We start from the raw sequence: 15439 nt of genomic DNA, 5'->3' as shown, positions 1-15439 counted from the left end.
GAACAGCACCGGTTAATCGGGGTGTGTCCAGTGGGGTTGTTGGGGGAGCCACGGTGGAAATTCCCAGTGTTGTGGTGGGGGAGCCGAAGAAAAGGAGATTGGAAGAAGGGGAGGATAGTGTGGCAGTAGGGGGGTGAACGTATGGAGTATGAAACTAGTCTGTCTAAAAACGGGTTGGAGGCGGGTCTTGCGGCGCAGGCCCGCCGAGAGTCATGGGTATCATATCGTGGAATTACCGGGGGCTTGGCAACCAGAGGGAAATTCGGGTGTTGGCGGACTTGGTTCGCACTAAGAGGCCGAGTGTGATTTTTCTTATTAAGACTTTTGTAGATAAGCATCGAATTGAGGATATCCGGGTGCAGTTTGGTTATGATTGTGCTTTCACGGTTGATGCAGTGGGACATAGTGGTGGCTTGGCTTTGTTATGGAATAATACTGTGGAGTTGAATGTGGTAAGTTACTCCTTAAACTATGTGGATACGGAAGTGAGATTGGATGTGGGCAGTCCATGTTGGCGGTTCACGGGCTATTACGGGTACTCGGAGAGGCATCGTAGAAGGGAGTCATGGCAGTTATTGCGTACCCTATCAGTGCGGTCTACATTACCATGGCTAGATATGGGGGACTATAACGACTTATTAGACCAGTCTGAGAAGATGGGACGGGCACCTCATCCGGGGTGGCTCATTAATGGGTTTAGGGAGGCGGTCGCGGATTGTGGTTTGCAGGATGTTCCGTTTGGTGGCCACCAATTCACTTGGGTGAAGTCACGTGGGACTAGCCGGATGATAGAGGAAAAGTTGGACCGAATTCTAGCAAGTGAGAGTTGGCTGGACCTGTTTGAGGAGGTACGGGCGCAGTCTCTGCCCACTTTGTACAGTGATCATTTTCCTCTTGTCTTAACGCCCGTAGCTTTACCGCGGGTGCGGAAAAGGGCTAGATTTTGTTTTAACAACATGTGGTTGAGAGAAGAGGCCTGCAGGGAAATAGTCATACACAGTTGGAACCGGACAGTAGGCCTGGATACTTTGGATAGAGTGGAGGTATGTGCACGTGATATATCGCGATGGGGTCGAAGTTATAATAAGGATTTTCAGCGTAAAATTGAGCAGAATAAGCGCTGGTTAGAGGGGCTGTTGTCTCGCCGGGAATGCGGGAGTATGCTTCAGTGGAAAAGGAGTTGTTGTTTTTACTTGAACAACAGCACATATACTGGAGACAGCGGGCCAAAGAACATTGGTACCAAGGTGGTGACACGAATAGTAAGTTCTTTCACAACTCGGTGAAAGCGAGGAGGAGAAGGAATAGTATCAAGAGGCTCCGGGATGAGAATGGAGACTGGGTTCGGGAAGAAACAGGTTTGGATAATGTAATGCTCAATTATTTTAATAACTTGTTTGCGCCTGATTATGGGGATATGGAGGAGGTGGTGGAAGCAATTGATGAAAGGGTTACTGAGCGTGATAACGCATGGCTGTTGTGGCCGTTGAGTATGGAAGAGGTGCGTGTGGCGGTTTTTCAGATGCATCCGGATAAATCCCCAGGACCTGACGATTTCGGACCAGGGTTCTTTCAGTACTTCTGGGACATTGTAGGGGGGAAGTTACAGGTTTTTGCAGGAACTTTTTGGGTACAGCCAGGTTACCGTTTTAGGCAAATGATACCCTGATTGTTTTGATCCCGAAGAAGACTAATCCGGAGACTATGATGAACCTGCGACCGATTGCGTTGTGCAATGTTGTGTACAAGATTGCGGCAAAGGTATGTGCTAATCGTTTGAAGTCTCTCCTGCAGAATTTGATATCACATGCACAAAGTGCTTTTATTCCGGGCCGGTTGATAACAGACAATATCATGTTAGCCTCTGAGGTACATCACCACTTGAAGCGAAAGACCCAGGGTTGTAAGGGGCTAGTGGCTTTGAAGCTTGACATGTCGAAAGCCTATGACCGGGTAGAGTGGAAGTTTTTGGAGGCGGTGATGCTTAAGATGGGGTTCAGTGACCGGTGGGTTGAGATTATGTTGGAAACTGTCACTTCGGTACACTATCATATTCTGCATGATCAGCGACAGGTAGTGTAACACCCCGTGTTATGACCCCTAAAACCAATTAATCATTTAATCAAATATCCGAAGAAAGAACTAAATTACAATAATTAATTTAGAAAAGGCCCACCATAGTCCGTGGGCCCTCACCCCTAAAACCCAAACCCTAGCCCTAAAAGGAATAGAATTAGCAAGCCTATAATATTAGTTCCTAATTAGGACTCCTAGGTATATAAATAGGGGACTTAAGAGGCACCTAGAACCCCCACCACAATAATCCCTCACCACACAAGAAGTTCCAAGAATTCCCCTAGGAGAAATCAAGAAAGAAGAAAGCTTCAAGAAAGACCCTTCATAGCCAAGGAATTAATTAAGGCTAAAAGGTAACCCATGTCTCAACAAAACCTATTTTCATAGCTATGATTCCCCTCTTAGGATTTCCCCCATATTCTTGTATGTTGATGATTCGTTATAATGATCTTGATAATTGGTGTTATGATTCCATGGGTGATCTTGATGATAAGAGGTTCTTGATGATTATATGGTGTTCTTGATGTTCTTGATGATTATATGATGTTCTTGATGTTTATATGATATTCCTACCGAATCTTGATATTAGAAGACGAATTGTGTTCTTGTTGATCTAAAAATAATTAGAACCCTAGGTTATATCGTGGAATTCGTATGGTATTATTCTTGGTATATTGGGTGGGAATTCGCATGTTTGGGTGTTGATTATGTTTAGAAAAGCATGATAGGTTATGTGCCGTATGTTCTTGCTTTTGAATCTGTTAACTGTCTACGTGTTGTTGTCAATTGCGTTTGAAGGTGTCTAAGCATGGTCTCGGGTTCCATAATGGTTCCCGGGGCGTTTTTCTGTGATAAAAGAGTCAGTGGGGGGTAGGTGGGGGTAGGGGACCCGCCACCTACCCGCGGCCTATGATGGTAACGCCGGCAGCGGGCAGCCGGCGGGCGGGCAGCTGCCCGCCGGGCACCCGTGTCCCGAAACGCTGCTGTCGGCGGGCAGCAGGCGGGTGACTCCTCACCCACCGGCTACCCGCTGGATTTTACCCCACCTTGGGATTTTGGCTTCCCCGTTTGATGCTCCCCCGACCCCCGTGGTGTCCCAAAGGACTCCGTCTATCGTGCCTATGTCTAGTTTGATATTTCGGGTACCGTTCGTAGGTGGTATGAGTCTTATATATTGCATGCTAGTTGAATGGGTATCCCGTTGACCTAGGTAAAAGAAGTATGTACCCCTTAGGATTATTCTTAGTATGTGAAGGATCTCGCATAAGTTTTGTTATACGTTTTCTCCCCCTTCCCAGTGTGATTAATGTGGGTTGCATGTGCTTGCTATGTGTTATGTGTGCATGATACCCCAATCCGGTTGCGATCGGATTGGTTATTCCTGAGCTGCGGTTCAGAAGCTGGCTGCGGTCAGATTTTCACTCTTGGGCTGCGGTCCACCGTTTGGTTGCGATCAAACGTTTCTACATGAGCTGCGGTTCATATTTCCTGGCTGTGGTCAGATGACATACTCTTAGGCTGCGGTCCACTGTTTGGTTGCGATCAAACTATGATGAGCAGCGGTTCATCGGTCGGTTGCGATCGACCCCTCCGTGTTGCGATACGGGCAGGGTGCTGCGGGGCCGTGTCAGAGCTATAAGCGCTGACCCTCATGTATGGGCATGCGATTGGTCCTGTGGCGCCAACAAAGTGTGCTATGTGATGAGATATGGATGATTGGATTGTTATGGAAGCGTGACCCTAGGATACATGCTAGTAACTGTATATGCTTGTTTATGACTATTGGCTGTACTTATCTCTATCTGCCTGTGAATTGTGCATGCTTGATTATGTCTGTTGGTTGTGTCTATCCCTATCTGTCGAGTCTATTCCCTGTTTGAAAGCTAGAGTCTCTTAGGATATATCTTCATGCTTGGAAATGGTCTTTCGTATAACTATGTATATATCTATATGTATTGTATTTCAACGCGTTGGAGTGGGTTACCAGCATCTCTCGCTGAACAGATATATTTGGCTTTCAGGCACAGACGAGTAGATCACTGGAGCGCGCTAGAGGTTTGGGGCGTAGATTATATAGTTTTCCCTTTCGGCCTGTGTGCCATGAATTGTATTGATACTGATTGAGATTGTTAGAATCTAGCATGTGCACCTGAGTTCTCTAGCTCAGGTGTGGCATAGCACCCCGTACTCTTATATTATGTTTTGAGAATTAATGAGATTTCACCTTTATTATATAAGCTCCAAATGTTTAAAAATTTCGGGGTGTTACAGTTGGTATCAGAGCCTAAGTTTGACCCTAGGATAATACTATTAAGACAGGCCTTAGGATGAAGACTTGAACTCTAGGTACTTATGGACATAAGACTCAGGAATCTTAGGACGCGCGGTGAGACTGTGAAACCTACACATAACCTCCCCACACTTTATCTCTCCCTTATCTAAAGAAAACTTTCCCCCGCTTATCACAGCAAAAGAAGAAGCACCGAACTCTAACTTAACGTTCTTACAAACGCTGACCCAGAAAGACGACAGCATGGCGCCAAACAGAAGACAATCAAGGACTCCAGAACCCGCCGCACATGACCCCCTGACTCAAACCCTACAACAACTAACACAAGTCGCCCAGGCACTAAGCGATATAGCTCTTCGCAACAACAGGCCCCCGCCCCCTCCATCAAACGCGAACTCAGACGTCGCCCGACGAGTTTCAAACCATCGACCACCCACGTTCTCAGGAGAAGAGGATCCCGAAATCCTGGAGGAATGGATCCGGACCCTCGACAAAATTCTAGGGATAGTAGAATGCCCGGAAGAACGTCGCGTAGAGATAGCCTCGTTCTACTTCGGACACGAGGCCGATCTCTGGTGGATCCACGAGGGGCCCGCTTACCAACAGGAACCAGGGTTCGACTGGGAAGACCTCAAAACGCGACTACGAGAACGGTTTTACCCCAACACACGTAAAAGCATCCATGTACGAAGAGTTCCTCCATTTGAAACAAGGGACAGCTACCGTCATGGAATACCATAAACGATTCCTCGAACTAGCACGCTTCGCGCCAGAACTAGTCCCCACAGAGGTGACCAAAATAGAGAGATTCGTATCAGGCCTCAACTTCGAAGCCCGAAAAGCACTAGTAGTAAGTAGACCTCGGACCCTCAACGAGGCTTACTCTAGTGCCGCAAATCTCTATCGAATCCAACTACTCCAACGTGGGGTTCAGGAACAGATACGAAAGAGAAACACCGGAGGTGGAGCACCACCGGCGAAAAGGACGAGAAACGACACCAACACAAGATCGAGCAATCTGACCAACCAAAGGCCGCCCCTAGGGAACAACGAAGCTAACACAAGGAGCTTCCCTTGCCCGAAATGCAACAAAAGCCATAGAGGTAAAGACTGCATGGGCAATCCCTGGCGATGCTTCAACTGCGGTGAAGAGGGGCACAAGGCCTTCCAGTACACTCAACCCCAAAAGCCACGCCCCACCACCATGGGTCAACACGGGGGCACCACCCACCAAGGAAACTACGGCGCTCCGAGGAAAATATTCGTCATGAGCCGCACCCAGGCCGACCTCGGGAACGAGAGCAATCTCGAGGAGGGGAACCTAACCCCAGAAGACGAGGACCGCGCAAACCCCGCGGAAGAAAACCAAGAAGATGAATTATGTCTAGGATAAACCGGCAAATCCCTTGTAATCACCTTCGTGGTAAAACTACTTACTTAGCTCAATTACTTCGGAATTTTTATAAATAAAAGATTAGATCGAAATCCGATCCTATTTACGAAGATAAAACCAAAATTATATTACAAGCCAAGCCTCCCACCACTAGAAAACAAAAGAGGGAAAAAGACAAGGACCACACCCTCAAGGGCCTAGTGTTATCAATGGGAATTAAACACTTGACCTCCCACACACAAGATCAAGGTCTTAACCACTAAGTTAAGGGTGTTTCTTGAAACCTCAAGGGAACATTATCTTCTTAAAGCCTCCCATCAAACCCTAAAACCCACAAAACCCCCAAATCAAAAACCATTCTTCTTCTTCCTCTTCCTCACTTTCCCTCCTTCCCTCTCCCACTCACCTCACCGTCCTCCCCCCCACGCCGAGACCCACGAACCACCGCCGTCAGCAACCGGACCACCGCCAACCGCCCAGACCACGCCCCGCCGTACGCCGCCGGAGAACGCCCGCGACGCCAGCGCCGCCCGCCACCTACCCGAATTCCACCCGCTGCCACCACTGTCCGACGCCATCAAGGACCGCCGCTCCACCTCGCCAAGCCGACACCGGAGCCCAGTCGCCGCCGCCTCCCTCGCAACGAAGAAAGTCGCACCGCCGGAAAACTCGCCAGAAAACGCACCGGGGCCCCGCCGCAGTCTCGCCGGAAAGTTCGCCGGAAAACTTCACCATCAAGTGAAGCTTCACAATGCCAAAGAAACCCCTCGGAACCCGCACCCCAGAATGGAGCAACGTCGGTTATACCGTGATCGGAGGTAAAGCCCTTGAACCCGACCAATTTTCTCCGGAATTAGTTGATATGCTTAATCACCAAGGGCTTTTGGATACGTATCTCACCATCAAGGGGGATACGTACCCCGAATTGGTTAAATAATTCTACCAACATCTAGTAGCCACCAAACGGGGTGATAAGCTAGAAATCACCACCAAGGTCCGCGGCAAGGAAATCATACTCTCCGAGGGCCGCTTGGCCAAACTCTTAAAGTTGACCACCACGGGTGTGTCAAACTACGATCGAAAGGGGTGGATTGATACCCAAAATACGGGGTACAAGGACTATCTCGGGTACCTACTCGGGAAAGAGGAAGGATTCACATCGGCCACACGACCGAATAGGAAGTGGCTATCGGCGGAACAAAAGATATTGGTTATGATTGTAACCGATAGCCTTTTGCCCACAAACAATAAGAGCAAGGACGTGGGGAGTTTAGAGTGCACCTTTGCCTATCTCTTGAAACACAAAATCAAGTTCAACCTACCGGCCCTCATGCTAAAACACATGGAGTTTTGCAAAACAAGCAACCGACTTAGCCTACCCTACGGGATGATCCTAAGTTGGATCATGGAGAAGAAGGGGGTGGACCTAAGCCACACTGAGGTTAAAACCGCGAATGGCATGATCTTTAACGCCCAGAACCTCCGCCGCAATGATATCTACTACACTGGAGGGGGGGGGGGGGGGGGGACATTACCTCACCCTCGAAGAAATTTGCCTCACACCCGAGGAAGAGCGAAGAAAATTGGTCGACCAATTGGACATCTCCAACAAAAAGCTCAAACGAGCAATGCAGGATTGTGGGGGTCTGGAGGGAAATGAGGATCAGGAGGAGGATGACGAGCCTAACCCATCAGTGCACCCACAATCGGGAGGGAACCCAAGGGAGCAAAACGAGGGTTCGGTCAATGAGCGCATCCTAGCGCAACTCAACCGGCAAAACCAAATCATGGAGGAAGGGTTCTCGTCCTTGATCCGTACGACACGCGCGTTAGATCAGAGAGTGGCAGCAATCGAGGCCGCTTTGGGCACTCGCGGGGCATCCAACTCCGGAGCAGGAGACCGAGGTAGACCCAAACTTTCCTATCACCACACCACCAGAAGTCCAGTCTACCCCAGCTAAGACAAAACGTGGGGGCCATATTCCTAACCAGGAGGCCAAAATGCGGGATGTCCAGGGGTGAAAGAATGTATTAACACACCGGGCTTCAGGGACGAATTCCCTCGTAAGGGGGGGAGAGTGTAACACCCCGTGTTACGACCCCTAAAACCAATTAATCATTTAATCAAATATCCGAAGAAAGAACTAAATTACAATAATTAATTTAGAAAAGGCCCACCATAGTCCGTGGGCCCTCACCCCTAAAACCCAACCCCTAGCCCTAAAAGGAATAGAATTAGCAAGCCTATAATATTAGTTCCTAATTAGGACTCCTAGGTATATAAATAGGGGACTTAAGAGGCACCTAGAACCCCCACCACAATAATCCCTCACCACACAAGAAGTTCCAAGAATTCCCCTAGGAGAAATCAAGAAAGAAGAAAGCTTCAAGAAAGACCCTTCATAGCCAAGGAATTAATTAAGGCTAAAAGGTAACCCATGTCTCAACAAAACCTATTTTCATAGCTATGATTCCCCTCTTAGGATTTCCCCCATATTCTTGTATGTTGATGATTCGTTATAATGATCTTGATAATTGGTGTTATGATTCCATGGGTGATCTTGATGATAAGAGGTTCTTGATGATTATATGGTGTTCTTGATGTTCTTGATGTTTATATGATATTCCTACCGAATCTTGATATTAGAAGACGAATTGTGTTCTTGTTGATCTAAAAATAATTAGAACCCTAGGTTATATCATGGAATTCGTATGGTATTATTCTTGGTATATTGGGTGGGAATTCGCATGTTTGGGTGTTGATTATGTTTAGAAAAGCATGATAGGTTATGTGTCGTATGTTCTTGCTTTTGAATCCGTTAACTGTCTACGTGTTGTTGTCAATTGCGTTTGAAGGTGTCTAAGCATGGTCTCGGGTTCCATAATGGTTCCCGGGGCGTTTTTCTGTGATAAAAGAGTCAGTGGGGGGTAGGTGGGGGTAGGGGACCCGCCACCTACCCGCGGTCTATGATGGTAACGCCGGCAGCGGGCAGCTGCCCGCCGGGCACCCGCTGCCCGGAACGCTGCCGCCGGCGGGTGACTCCTCAACCACCGGCTACCCGCTGGATTTTACCCCACCTTGGGATTTTGGCTTCCCCGTTTGATGCTCCCCCGACCCCCGTGGTGTCCCAACGGACTCCGTCTATCGTGCCTATGTCTAGTTTGATATTTCGGGTATCGTTCGTAGGTGGTATGAGTCTTATATATTGCATGCTAGTTGAATGGGTATCCCGTTGACCTAGGTAAAAGAAGTATGTACCCCTTAGGATTATTCTTAGTATGTGAAGGATCACGCATAAGTTTTGTTATACGTTTTCTCCCCCTTCCTAGTGTGATTAATGTGGGTTGCATGTGCTTGCTATGTGTTATGTGTGCATGATACCCCAATCCGGTTTCGATCGGATTGGTTATTCTTGAGCTGCGGTTCAGAAGCTGGCTGCGGTCAGATTTACACTCTTGGGCTGCGGTCCACCGTTTGGTTGCGATCAAACGTTTCTACATGAGCTGCGGTTCATATTTCCTGGCTGCGGTCCACTGTTTGGTTGCGATCAAACTATAATGAGCTGCGGTTCATCGGTCGGTTGCGATCGACCCCTCCGTGTTGCAATACGGGGCAGGGTGCTGCGGGGCCGTGTCAGAGCTATATGCGCTGACCCTCATGTATGGGCATGCGATTGGTTCTGTGGCACCAACAAAGTGTGCTATGTGATGAGATATGGATGATTGAGTTGTTATGGAAGCGTGACCCTAGGATACATGCTAGTAACTGTATATGCTTGTTTATGACTATTGGCTGTACTTATCTCTATCTGCCTGTGAATTGTGCATGCTTGATTATGTCTGTTGGTTGTGTCTATCCCTATCTGTCGAGTCTATTCCCTGTTTGAAAGCTAGAGTCTCTTAGGATATATCTTCATGCTTCGAAATGGTCTTTCGTATAACTATGTATATATCTATATGTATTGTATTTCAACGCGTTGGAGTGGGTTACCAGCATCTCTCGCTGAACAGATATATTTGGCTTTCAGGCACAGACGAGTAGATCACTGGAGCGCGCTAGAGGTTTGGGGCGTAGATTAGATAGTTTTCCCTTTCGGCCTGCGTGCCATGAGTTGTATTGATACTGATTGAGATTGTTAGAATCTAGCCTGTGCACCTGAGTTCTCTAGCTCAGGTGTGGCATAGCACCCCGTACTCTTATATTATGTTTTGAGAATTAATGAGATTTCACCTTTATTATATAAGCTCCAAAAGTTTAAAAATTTCGGGGTGTTACAGGTAGGGCCAATTATACCAGGTAGGGGTCTCCCGCAAGGGGACCCGCTGTCTCCCTACTTGTTCTTGTTTGTTGTCGAGGGGTTGAGTGCCATGATCGAAAGGAAGATGTCTGCAGGGCTCTTGCATGGTGTCACTGTTGCGAGAGGGGCACCTACCATTTCTCATTTGCTGTTTGCCGATGATTGCTTTCTGTTTCATCGGGCAGACGTGGAGGAGAGTGTGCAAATGAGATACGTGTTGGATACTTATGCCAAGGCTTCTGGACAGCATATCAATTATGAAAAGTCAGCAGCTTGTTTCAGTGCGAATGTGCCGCAGAATGTGCGTAATGAAGTTGTGGATATCCTGGGTGTGGAGGAAGGGGATACTACTGGGAGGTACCTGGGCTTGCCATCGCTGGTTGGCAAACGGAAGAGGGCTATTCTAGGCTTTCTGAAGGAACGGATTTTGGCACGAATTCGTTCTTGGAATTCTAAGTATCTGTCTAGGGCCGGACGGGAAGTGCTACTGAAGAATGTGATACAGGCGATGCCGGCTTATGCAATGATGGTTTACTTGTTACCTCTTGGGCTTTGTCGTGACATTCAGAACATCATGAACCAGTATTGGTGGACAGGCTGTGTGGGGGATGGCCGTGGGATTAGATGGCGCACCTCGGAGGGCTTGTGTAAACCGAAGGCTGTGAGTGGGATGGGTTTTCGTCGTTTTCATGAGATGAATAAAGCTCTTCTCGGAAAGCAGGCCTGGAGGCTAATCACTAGGCCGACGAGTCTGGTGGCTCGGGTGTTTAAGGCACGGTACTACCCTCATTGTGATTATTTCGGGGCTTCGGAAGGGAATAACTTGTCTTATATTTGGAGGGGTATGTATGAGGTGAAAAGTATCCTGATGGCCGGGTGCAGGAAGGCGGTAGGGGATGGGAAGGACATTGTTATTGGCTCGGATCCGTGGTTGCCAGTGGATCAGAATCCGTATGTCGAAACTGACTTGCATCAGTCAGTGTTTGAAGCACCGGTGTCCTCTCTCATGAATGTGCAAGGTACTAGTTGTGATGTGGGTTGTGTGAATGATATCTTTAATCCACGTGATGCTAATTTGATTCTTAATATTCCTCTTAGCATATGCAAGCCTCGTGATCAGTGGGTATGACATTGGGATCAGAAGGGCACTTATACGGTTAAATCTTGTTATAAACAGCTTACAATGGTACCTGCGGATGCCCGTCCGTGGTCGAGTATATGGGGGCTCCACATCCCTCCTAAGGTGAAGAACTTTAGTTGGCAGTTGGCATCATCTTTCTTGCCGACATGTGATAATCTATTATCTAAGAATGTTGCATGCTCTTTGTATTGTCATATGTGCAGGGAAGTTGAGAAGACTGGCCTTCATTTGTTTGCTTTTTGCACTAAAGTAGCCAACCTGTGGAATAATTTGGGAATGCCCCACATCAGTGCCTTTATAGGTAATCGTGTGAATGATTGGTTTTTCTGGGTTTTGAATTCATTAAATGCTGATCAGTTGCCTGTCTTTATGATGGTAGTATGGGGTATCTGGTGCAGTAGAAATTACAGTGTGTGGAAGGGGGTGGATGCTGACCTTAGCTCAGTGGTACAAAGGGCTATGCTGTTTCTGGATAATTGGAGGAGCGCAAATGAGCCGGTTATACAACAACCTGCTCAAACACGTGTGGACACATGGTCCAAGCCACCTTTAGGCAGATTGAAGTTAAATACGGATGCCTCCCTGATGGAGGGTAGTAGATTGATGAGCTTTGGTTGGGTTTTGCGGGATGACTTTGGAAATTTTCTCGCTGCGAAGAACATGTTAGTGCCCGGGGTATATATGGTCAAAGAAGCTGAAATTTTGAGTATCCGGGAGGCTCTGAGCTGGTTGAAGAATACAGGTATGAGTGCTGTGGATGTTGAAACGGACTGCCAAGTTGTTTATAATGCAATTCGATCACCTTCTTTTAATTCTGCTTTCGGGTTCTTAGTTGATGATGTTAGGAATTTAGCATTGGATATTGATGATGTTAAATTCTGTTATGCTAGGCGATCTGCGAATTGTGCCGCCCATTCTGTTGCTAGGGAGACCTTTTCCGAGTCAGGTTGCGGGGAGTGGTTTGATACTCCCCCATCTTTTCTTGTAAACATTCTTGCTCGTGATTCAATGAATTAATCTTATTCTTTCAAAAAAAAAAAAAAAAAAAAAACACGGAGCGTTTGATTAATACATCTTGTGATAAATTATATCATAAACTAGAATTCATCTTGTATTGTAAAACAAATTTTATTGTGGACTGTGGTCCACATGGACCATGGTCAAAACTGCCCCATTTTGAATTTTGTCTGTTAATAATGATAGACAACGAATTTTGTTATGGTATGTCCATGTAGCAACATCCATCATTATTCAGAATTATTTTATACATACACACTAGTTCAACTACAACACCACTACGTATAATATTCAGTTTTTTTTTTTTTTTTTTTTTGGTTTGTTTGTTTTTTTTTTTTTTTTTTTTTTTTTTTTTTTTTTTTTGTATAAATCACGAGATGGTCTAGATCTACCCAACTATTCCCGTTCGCTTCGGAAGGAACGGAAAATGATCCAAGGAAAATTGTCACTTGTGAAAATCAAACTTAGATTATTCCATAATTCCCCCTCCCCTCACCCCCTACAAAGAGATCTCATTTGTCAATTGAGCTACCCCATTGGGTTAAAGAAATTGAAATTAAGACAGGCTAATAATATTCCTCCCTCTACAGAATGCAACCACAAAGGAAATAAAAAATTATAAATAAGAAAACGATCATCATTTATTCCCTTACAATAAACAACAAAAATATGCATGAAAAAAAGAGAACAAAATCAAGCTTTGCATGAAATGGTACAAGCTAAGCAAGCAGAAATATAATATAATGTCGTCTCGCCATTTCTACATGCCTTATGTCACCCCATCATCACGAAATCTGATATGCAACGTAACCGCGTACCATATTTCCACATCTGTAACAATAACTAGGAGTTCTATTCCCTTCTTTAATTAATTGCAAGTTTTTAAATGAAAATCTTTAATTTTTTTTTTTTTTTTTTTACGTATAAGAAAAATTGTGAATTTCGTATTGAGTTTCAAACTTATATATTAGATTATATAAAATATTTTAACGCTATTATATGAATATAAAATTAGTCATTACTTTTTGAAATTCATAAAATCTTGATCTGATTACTAATTTTCAATACAACACACTTATAATATATTTAATTATAACTGGACACAATCCGTCATTGCTTGACAAAATACATTTTCAGTGCAATAAAATTATATTTTCAGTGCTTTCAAGCACTACAAAATAAACTAAAATGATATTGAAGTACATTAATTTCATAGAAAATTAGAAACATAAAACTAAGGAAAATATTAAATATTGTAAGAATAATTCAAGTTAGATATAATTGTGAGGCAAAGAACAATTGCGGCAAACATCAAAACTGCAAAGTAGAGAACAAGCTATAAAGAAATCAAATAAAATATTTAAGAGAAATACCAGCGAGAATATGAGCTGAAGGGATTTAGATTAACTTCTATTTTATTATTATTATTATTATTATTATTATTATTATTATTATTATTATTATTATTATTATTATTATTATTATTATTATATTTATTTATTAAAAAAAAAAAACAAACAAACGGTATTCGGTTCGGTTCAATTTAGTTTTTTACCGAACTATTCGGTTCGGTTCAATTTTTTACCAAACTGTTCGATATATAAGAAACCATTATTGTTCGGTTGTTCGGTATATTACCAAACCGAACTAGTTCAATTTGGTTCGGTTTGATTCAAAAAAACCAAATCAAATTGCCCAGCCCTAACATTAACTAAGTGGCCTGGTCACTATCATATGAATATAAAATTAGTGATTATTTTTTGAAATTCTGAAAATCTTAGTTAAATTATGCTAAGAATAGTACTCCGCAATTGTGTATGCTATTATGGTAAATATAAGAGAAGATGAAATAAAGCAGTATAGTTATAATATATATGTATAACTCTTAAGGCAAAAAGTGTGATGATAAATAGAAATCTTGCTAGTCTTCCCATTCCTTGAAGACAAATAGCCCTATATAAATATGTAGGCCTGCATTCAAATATCATATACACTTTCTGCCTTCAACTTTCTTCACTTGAAATTAACACAAATGGGTAGCCAAATTCTAATACTTCTCTTGCTCTGTCTCCTCTTTTTAATTTCCTCTGTTTCCTTATCTGCATATGCTTTGTGCCAAAATGATGAACGTCTTGCCCTACTCCATTTCAAACAGTCCTTTAAAATAGATACCAATCCAATAGATTATTGTGTCCAGAGTTCCATTCAGCAGAATTCCTATGAAAGTGTCCAGAATTCCTATCCAAAAACCACTTCTTGGAATAGTAGCACCGATTGCTGCTTGTGGGATGGAGTTACATGTGACGAGTCCACAGGCCAAGTGATTGAGCTTGATCTCAGTTGCAGTCGACTTCGAGGAACAATTGATTCCAATAGCTCTCTCTTTCACCTCTCTCATCTACAAAAGTTAAATCTTGCAGGGAATCAATTCTATGGGTCATTGATTTCACATAAATTTGGAGACTTTTCTTATCTCACACATCTCAACCTTTCAAGCTCAAGATTGTCAGGTCAAATTCCTTTAAAAATCTTACATCTTCCCAACTTAATTTCTCTTGATCTAGGTGACTCTTTCTACGACTACTCTGCTTTAGAAATTGAAAATGATGATTTCATGTTTCTCCTTCAAAATGCAACACAGTTAAGGGAAATAGTTCTGGATGGAATACCGATCCATTCAACTATACCACATAATGTCTCTTCTTCCATAACAACGTTGAGTCTTTCTTACACAGAATTAAAAGGAAGTTTGCCCTCAACCATCTTTCACCTCCCAAATTTGAAAAAACTTTTTTTAAAAGGCAACCAGAATCTCACAATTCGCTTTCCAAGCATCAGATGGAACAGTAGTTTGTCTCTCTCATATTTGGATCTCGGCTATACTAGATGTCCTCCACACATTATTGAATCTCTTAGGAATCTTAGCAGAGTCAAGTTTTTGGGATTAGCAAACTGTGGATTAAGGGGTAATGTTTCAGAGACTATTTTAGATCTTGAGCAACTCATATCATTAAATCTTCGTGATAACAATTTGGAAGGTGGCTTTGCTGATTTGTTTATAAAGCTCTGGAGGTTGAAAAAGTTATTTCTTTCTGATAACAGCATCACTGCCCAATTTCCGTCTTCCATCACAAACATTACTCATCTGGAGGCCTTAGATCTCTCAAACAATTCACTCTGTGGAACAGTACCCTCTTTGGCTTTTTAATCATTCTACTCTATAC

At 44.2% G+C, this 15439-nt stretch overlaps 2 protein-coding genes across 2 annotated transcripts; both read left to right on the top strand.

The window, feature by feature from the left end:
* The first annotated feature begins 212 nt into the window (after nucleotides 1-212).
* On the top strand, nucleotides 213-12215 carry LOC109148608. The gene is made up of 6 exons (XM_019296341.1): nucleotides 213-1043; nucleotides 1205-1609; nucleotides 1654-2073; nucleotides 10038-11076; nucleotides 11156-11300; nucleotides 11402-12215. Exons 1-6 carry the CDS (start codon nucleotides 213-215, stop codon nucleotides 12213-12215), a joined length of 3654 nt encoding a protein of 1217 aa, XP_019151886.1.
* Nucleotides 12216-14247: 2032 nt separating this feature from the next.
* Nucleotides 14248-15423, top strand: LOC109148607 (receptor like protein 30-like). The gene has a single exon (XM_019296340.1). It carries the CDS (start codon nucleotides 14248-14250, stop codon nucleotides 15421-15423), a length of 1176 nt encoding a protein of 391 aa, XP_019151885.1.
* Nucleotides 15424-15439: the final 16 nt, after the last annotated feature.

Source organism: Ipomoea nil, unplaced genomic scaffold (assembly GCF_001879475.1).
Source record: "Ipomoea nil cultivar Tokyo-kokei standard unplaced genomic scaffold, Asagao_1.1 scaffold2144, whole genome shotgun sequence".
In the NCBI taxonomy this organism is placed as follows: domain Eukaryota; kingdom Viridiplantae; phylum Streptophyta; class Magnoliopsida; order Solanales; family Convolvulaceae; genus Ipomoea; species Ipomoea nil.
Note: the sequence above shows the minus strand (reverse complement) of the source record. Positions and strands in the feature narration are given on the sequence as shown.

Excerpts from the sequence above, each read along its gene's own strand:
- LOC109148608 (XM_019296341.1), top strand. The coding sequence starts at position 213 with ATGGGTATCATATCGTGGAATTACCGGGGGCTTGGCAACCAGAGGGAA. Across the intron at positions 1,044-1,204 it reads ATACTTTGGATAGAGTGGAG|CACATATACTGGAGACAGCG; the intron begins GTATGTGCACGT and ends CTTGAACAACAG. Across the intron at positions 11,077-11,155 it reads CTCTCTCATGAATGTGCAAG|CATATGCAAGCCTCGTGATC; the intron begins GTACTAGTTGTG and ends TATTCCTCTTAG.
- LOC109148607 (XM_019296340.1), top strand. The coding sequence starts at position 14,248 with ATGGGTAGCCAAATTCTAATACTTCTCTTGCTCTGTCTCCTCTTTTTA.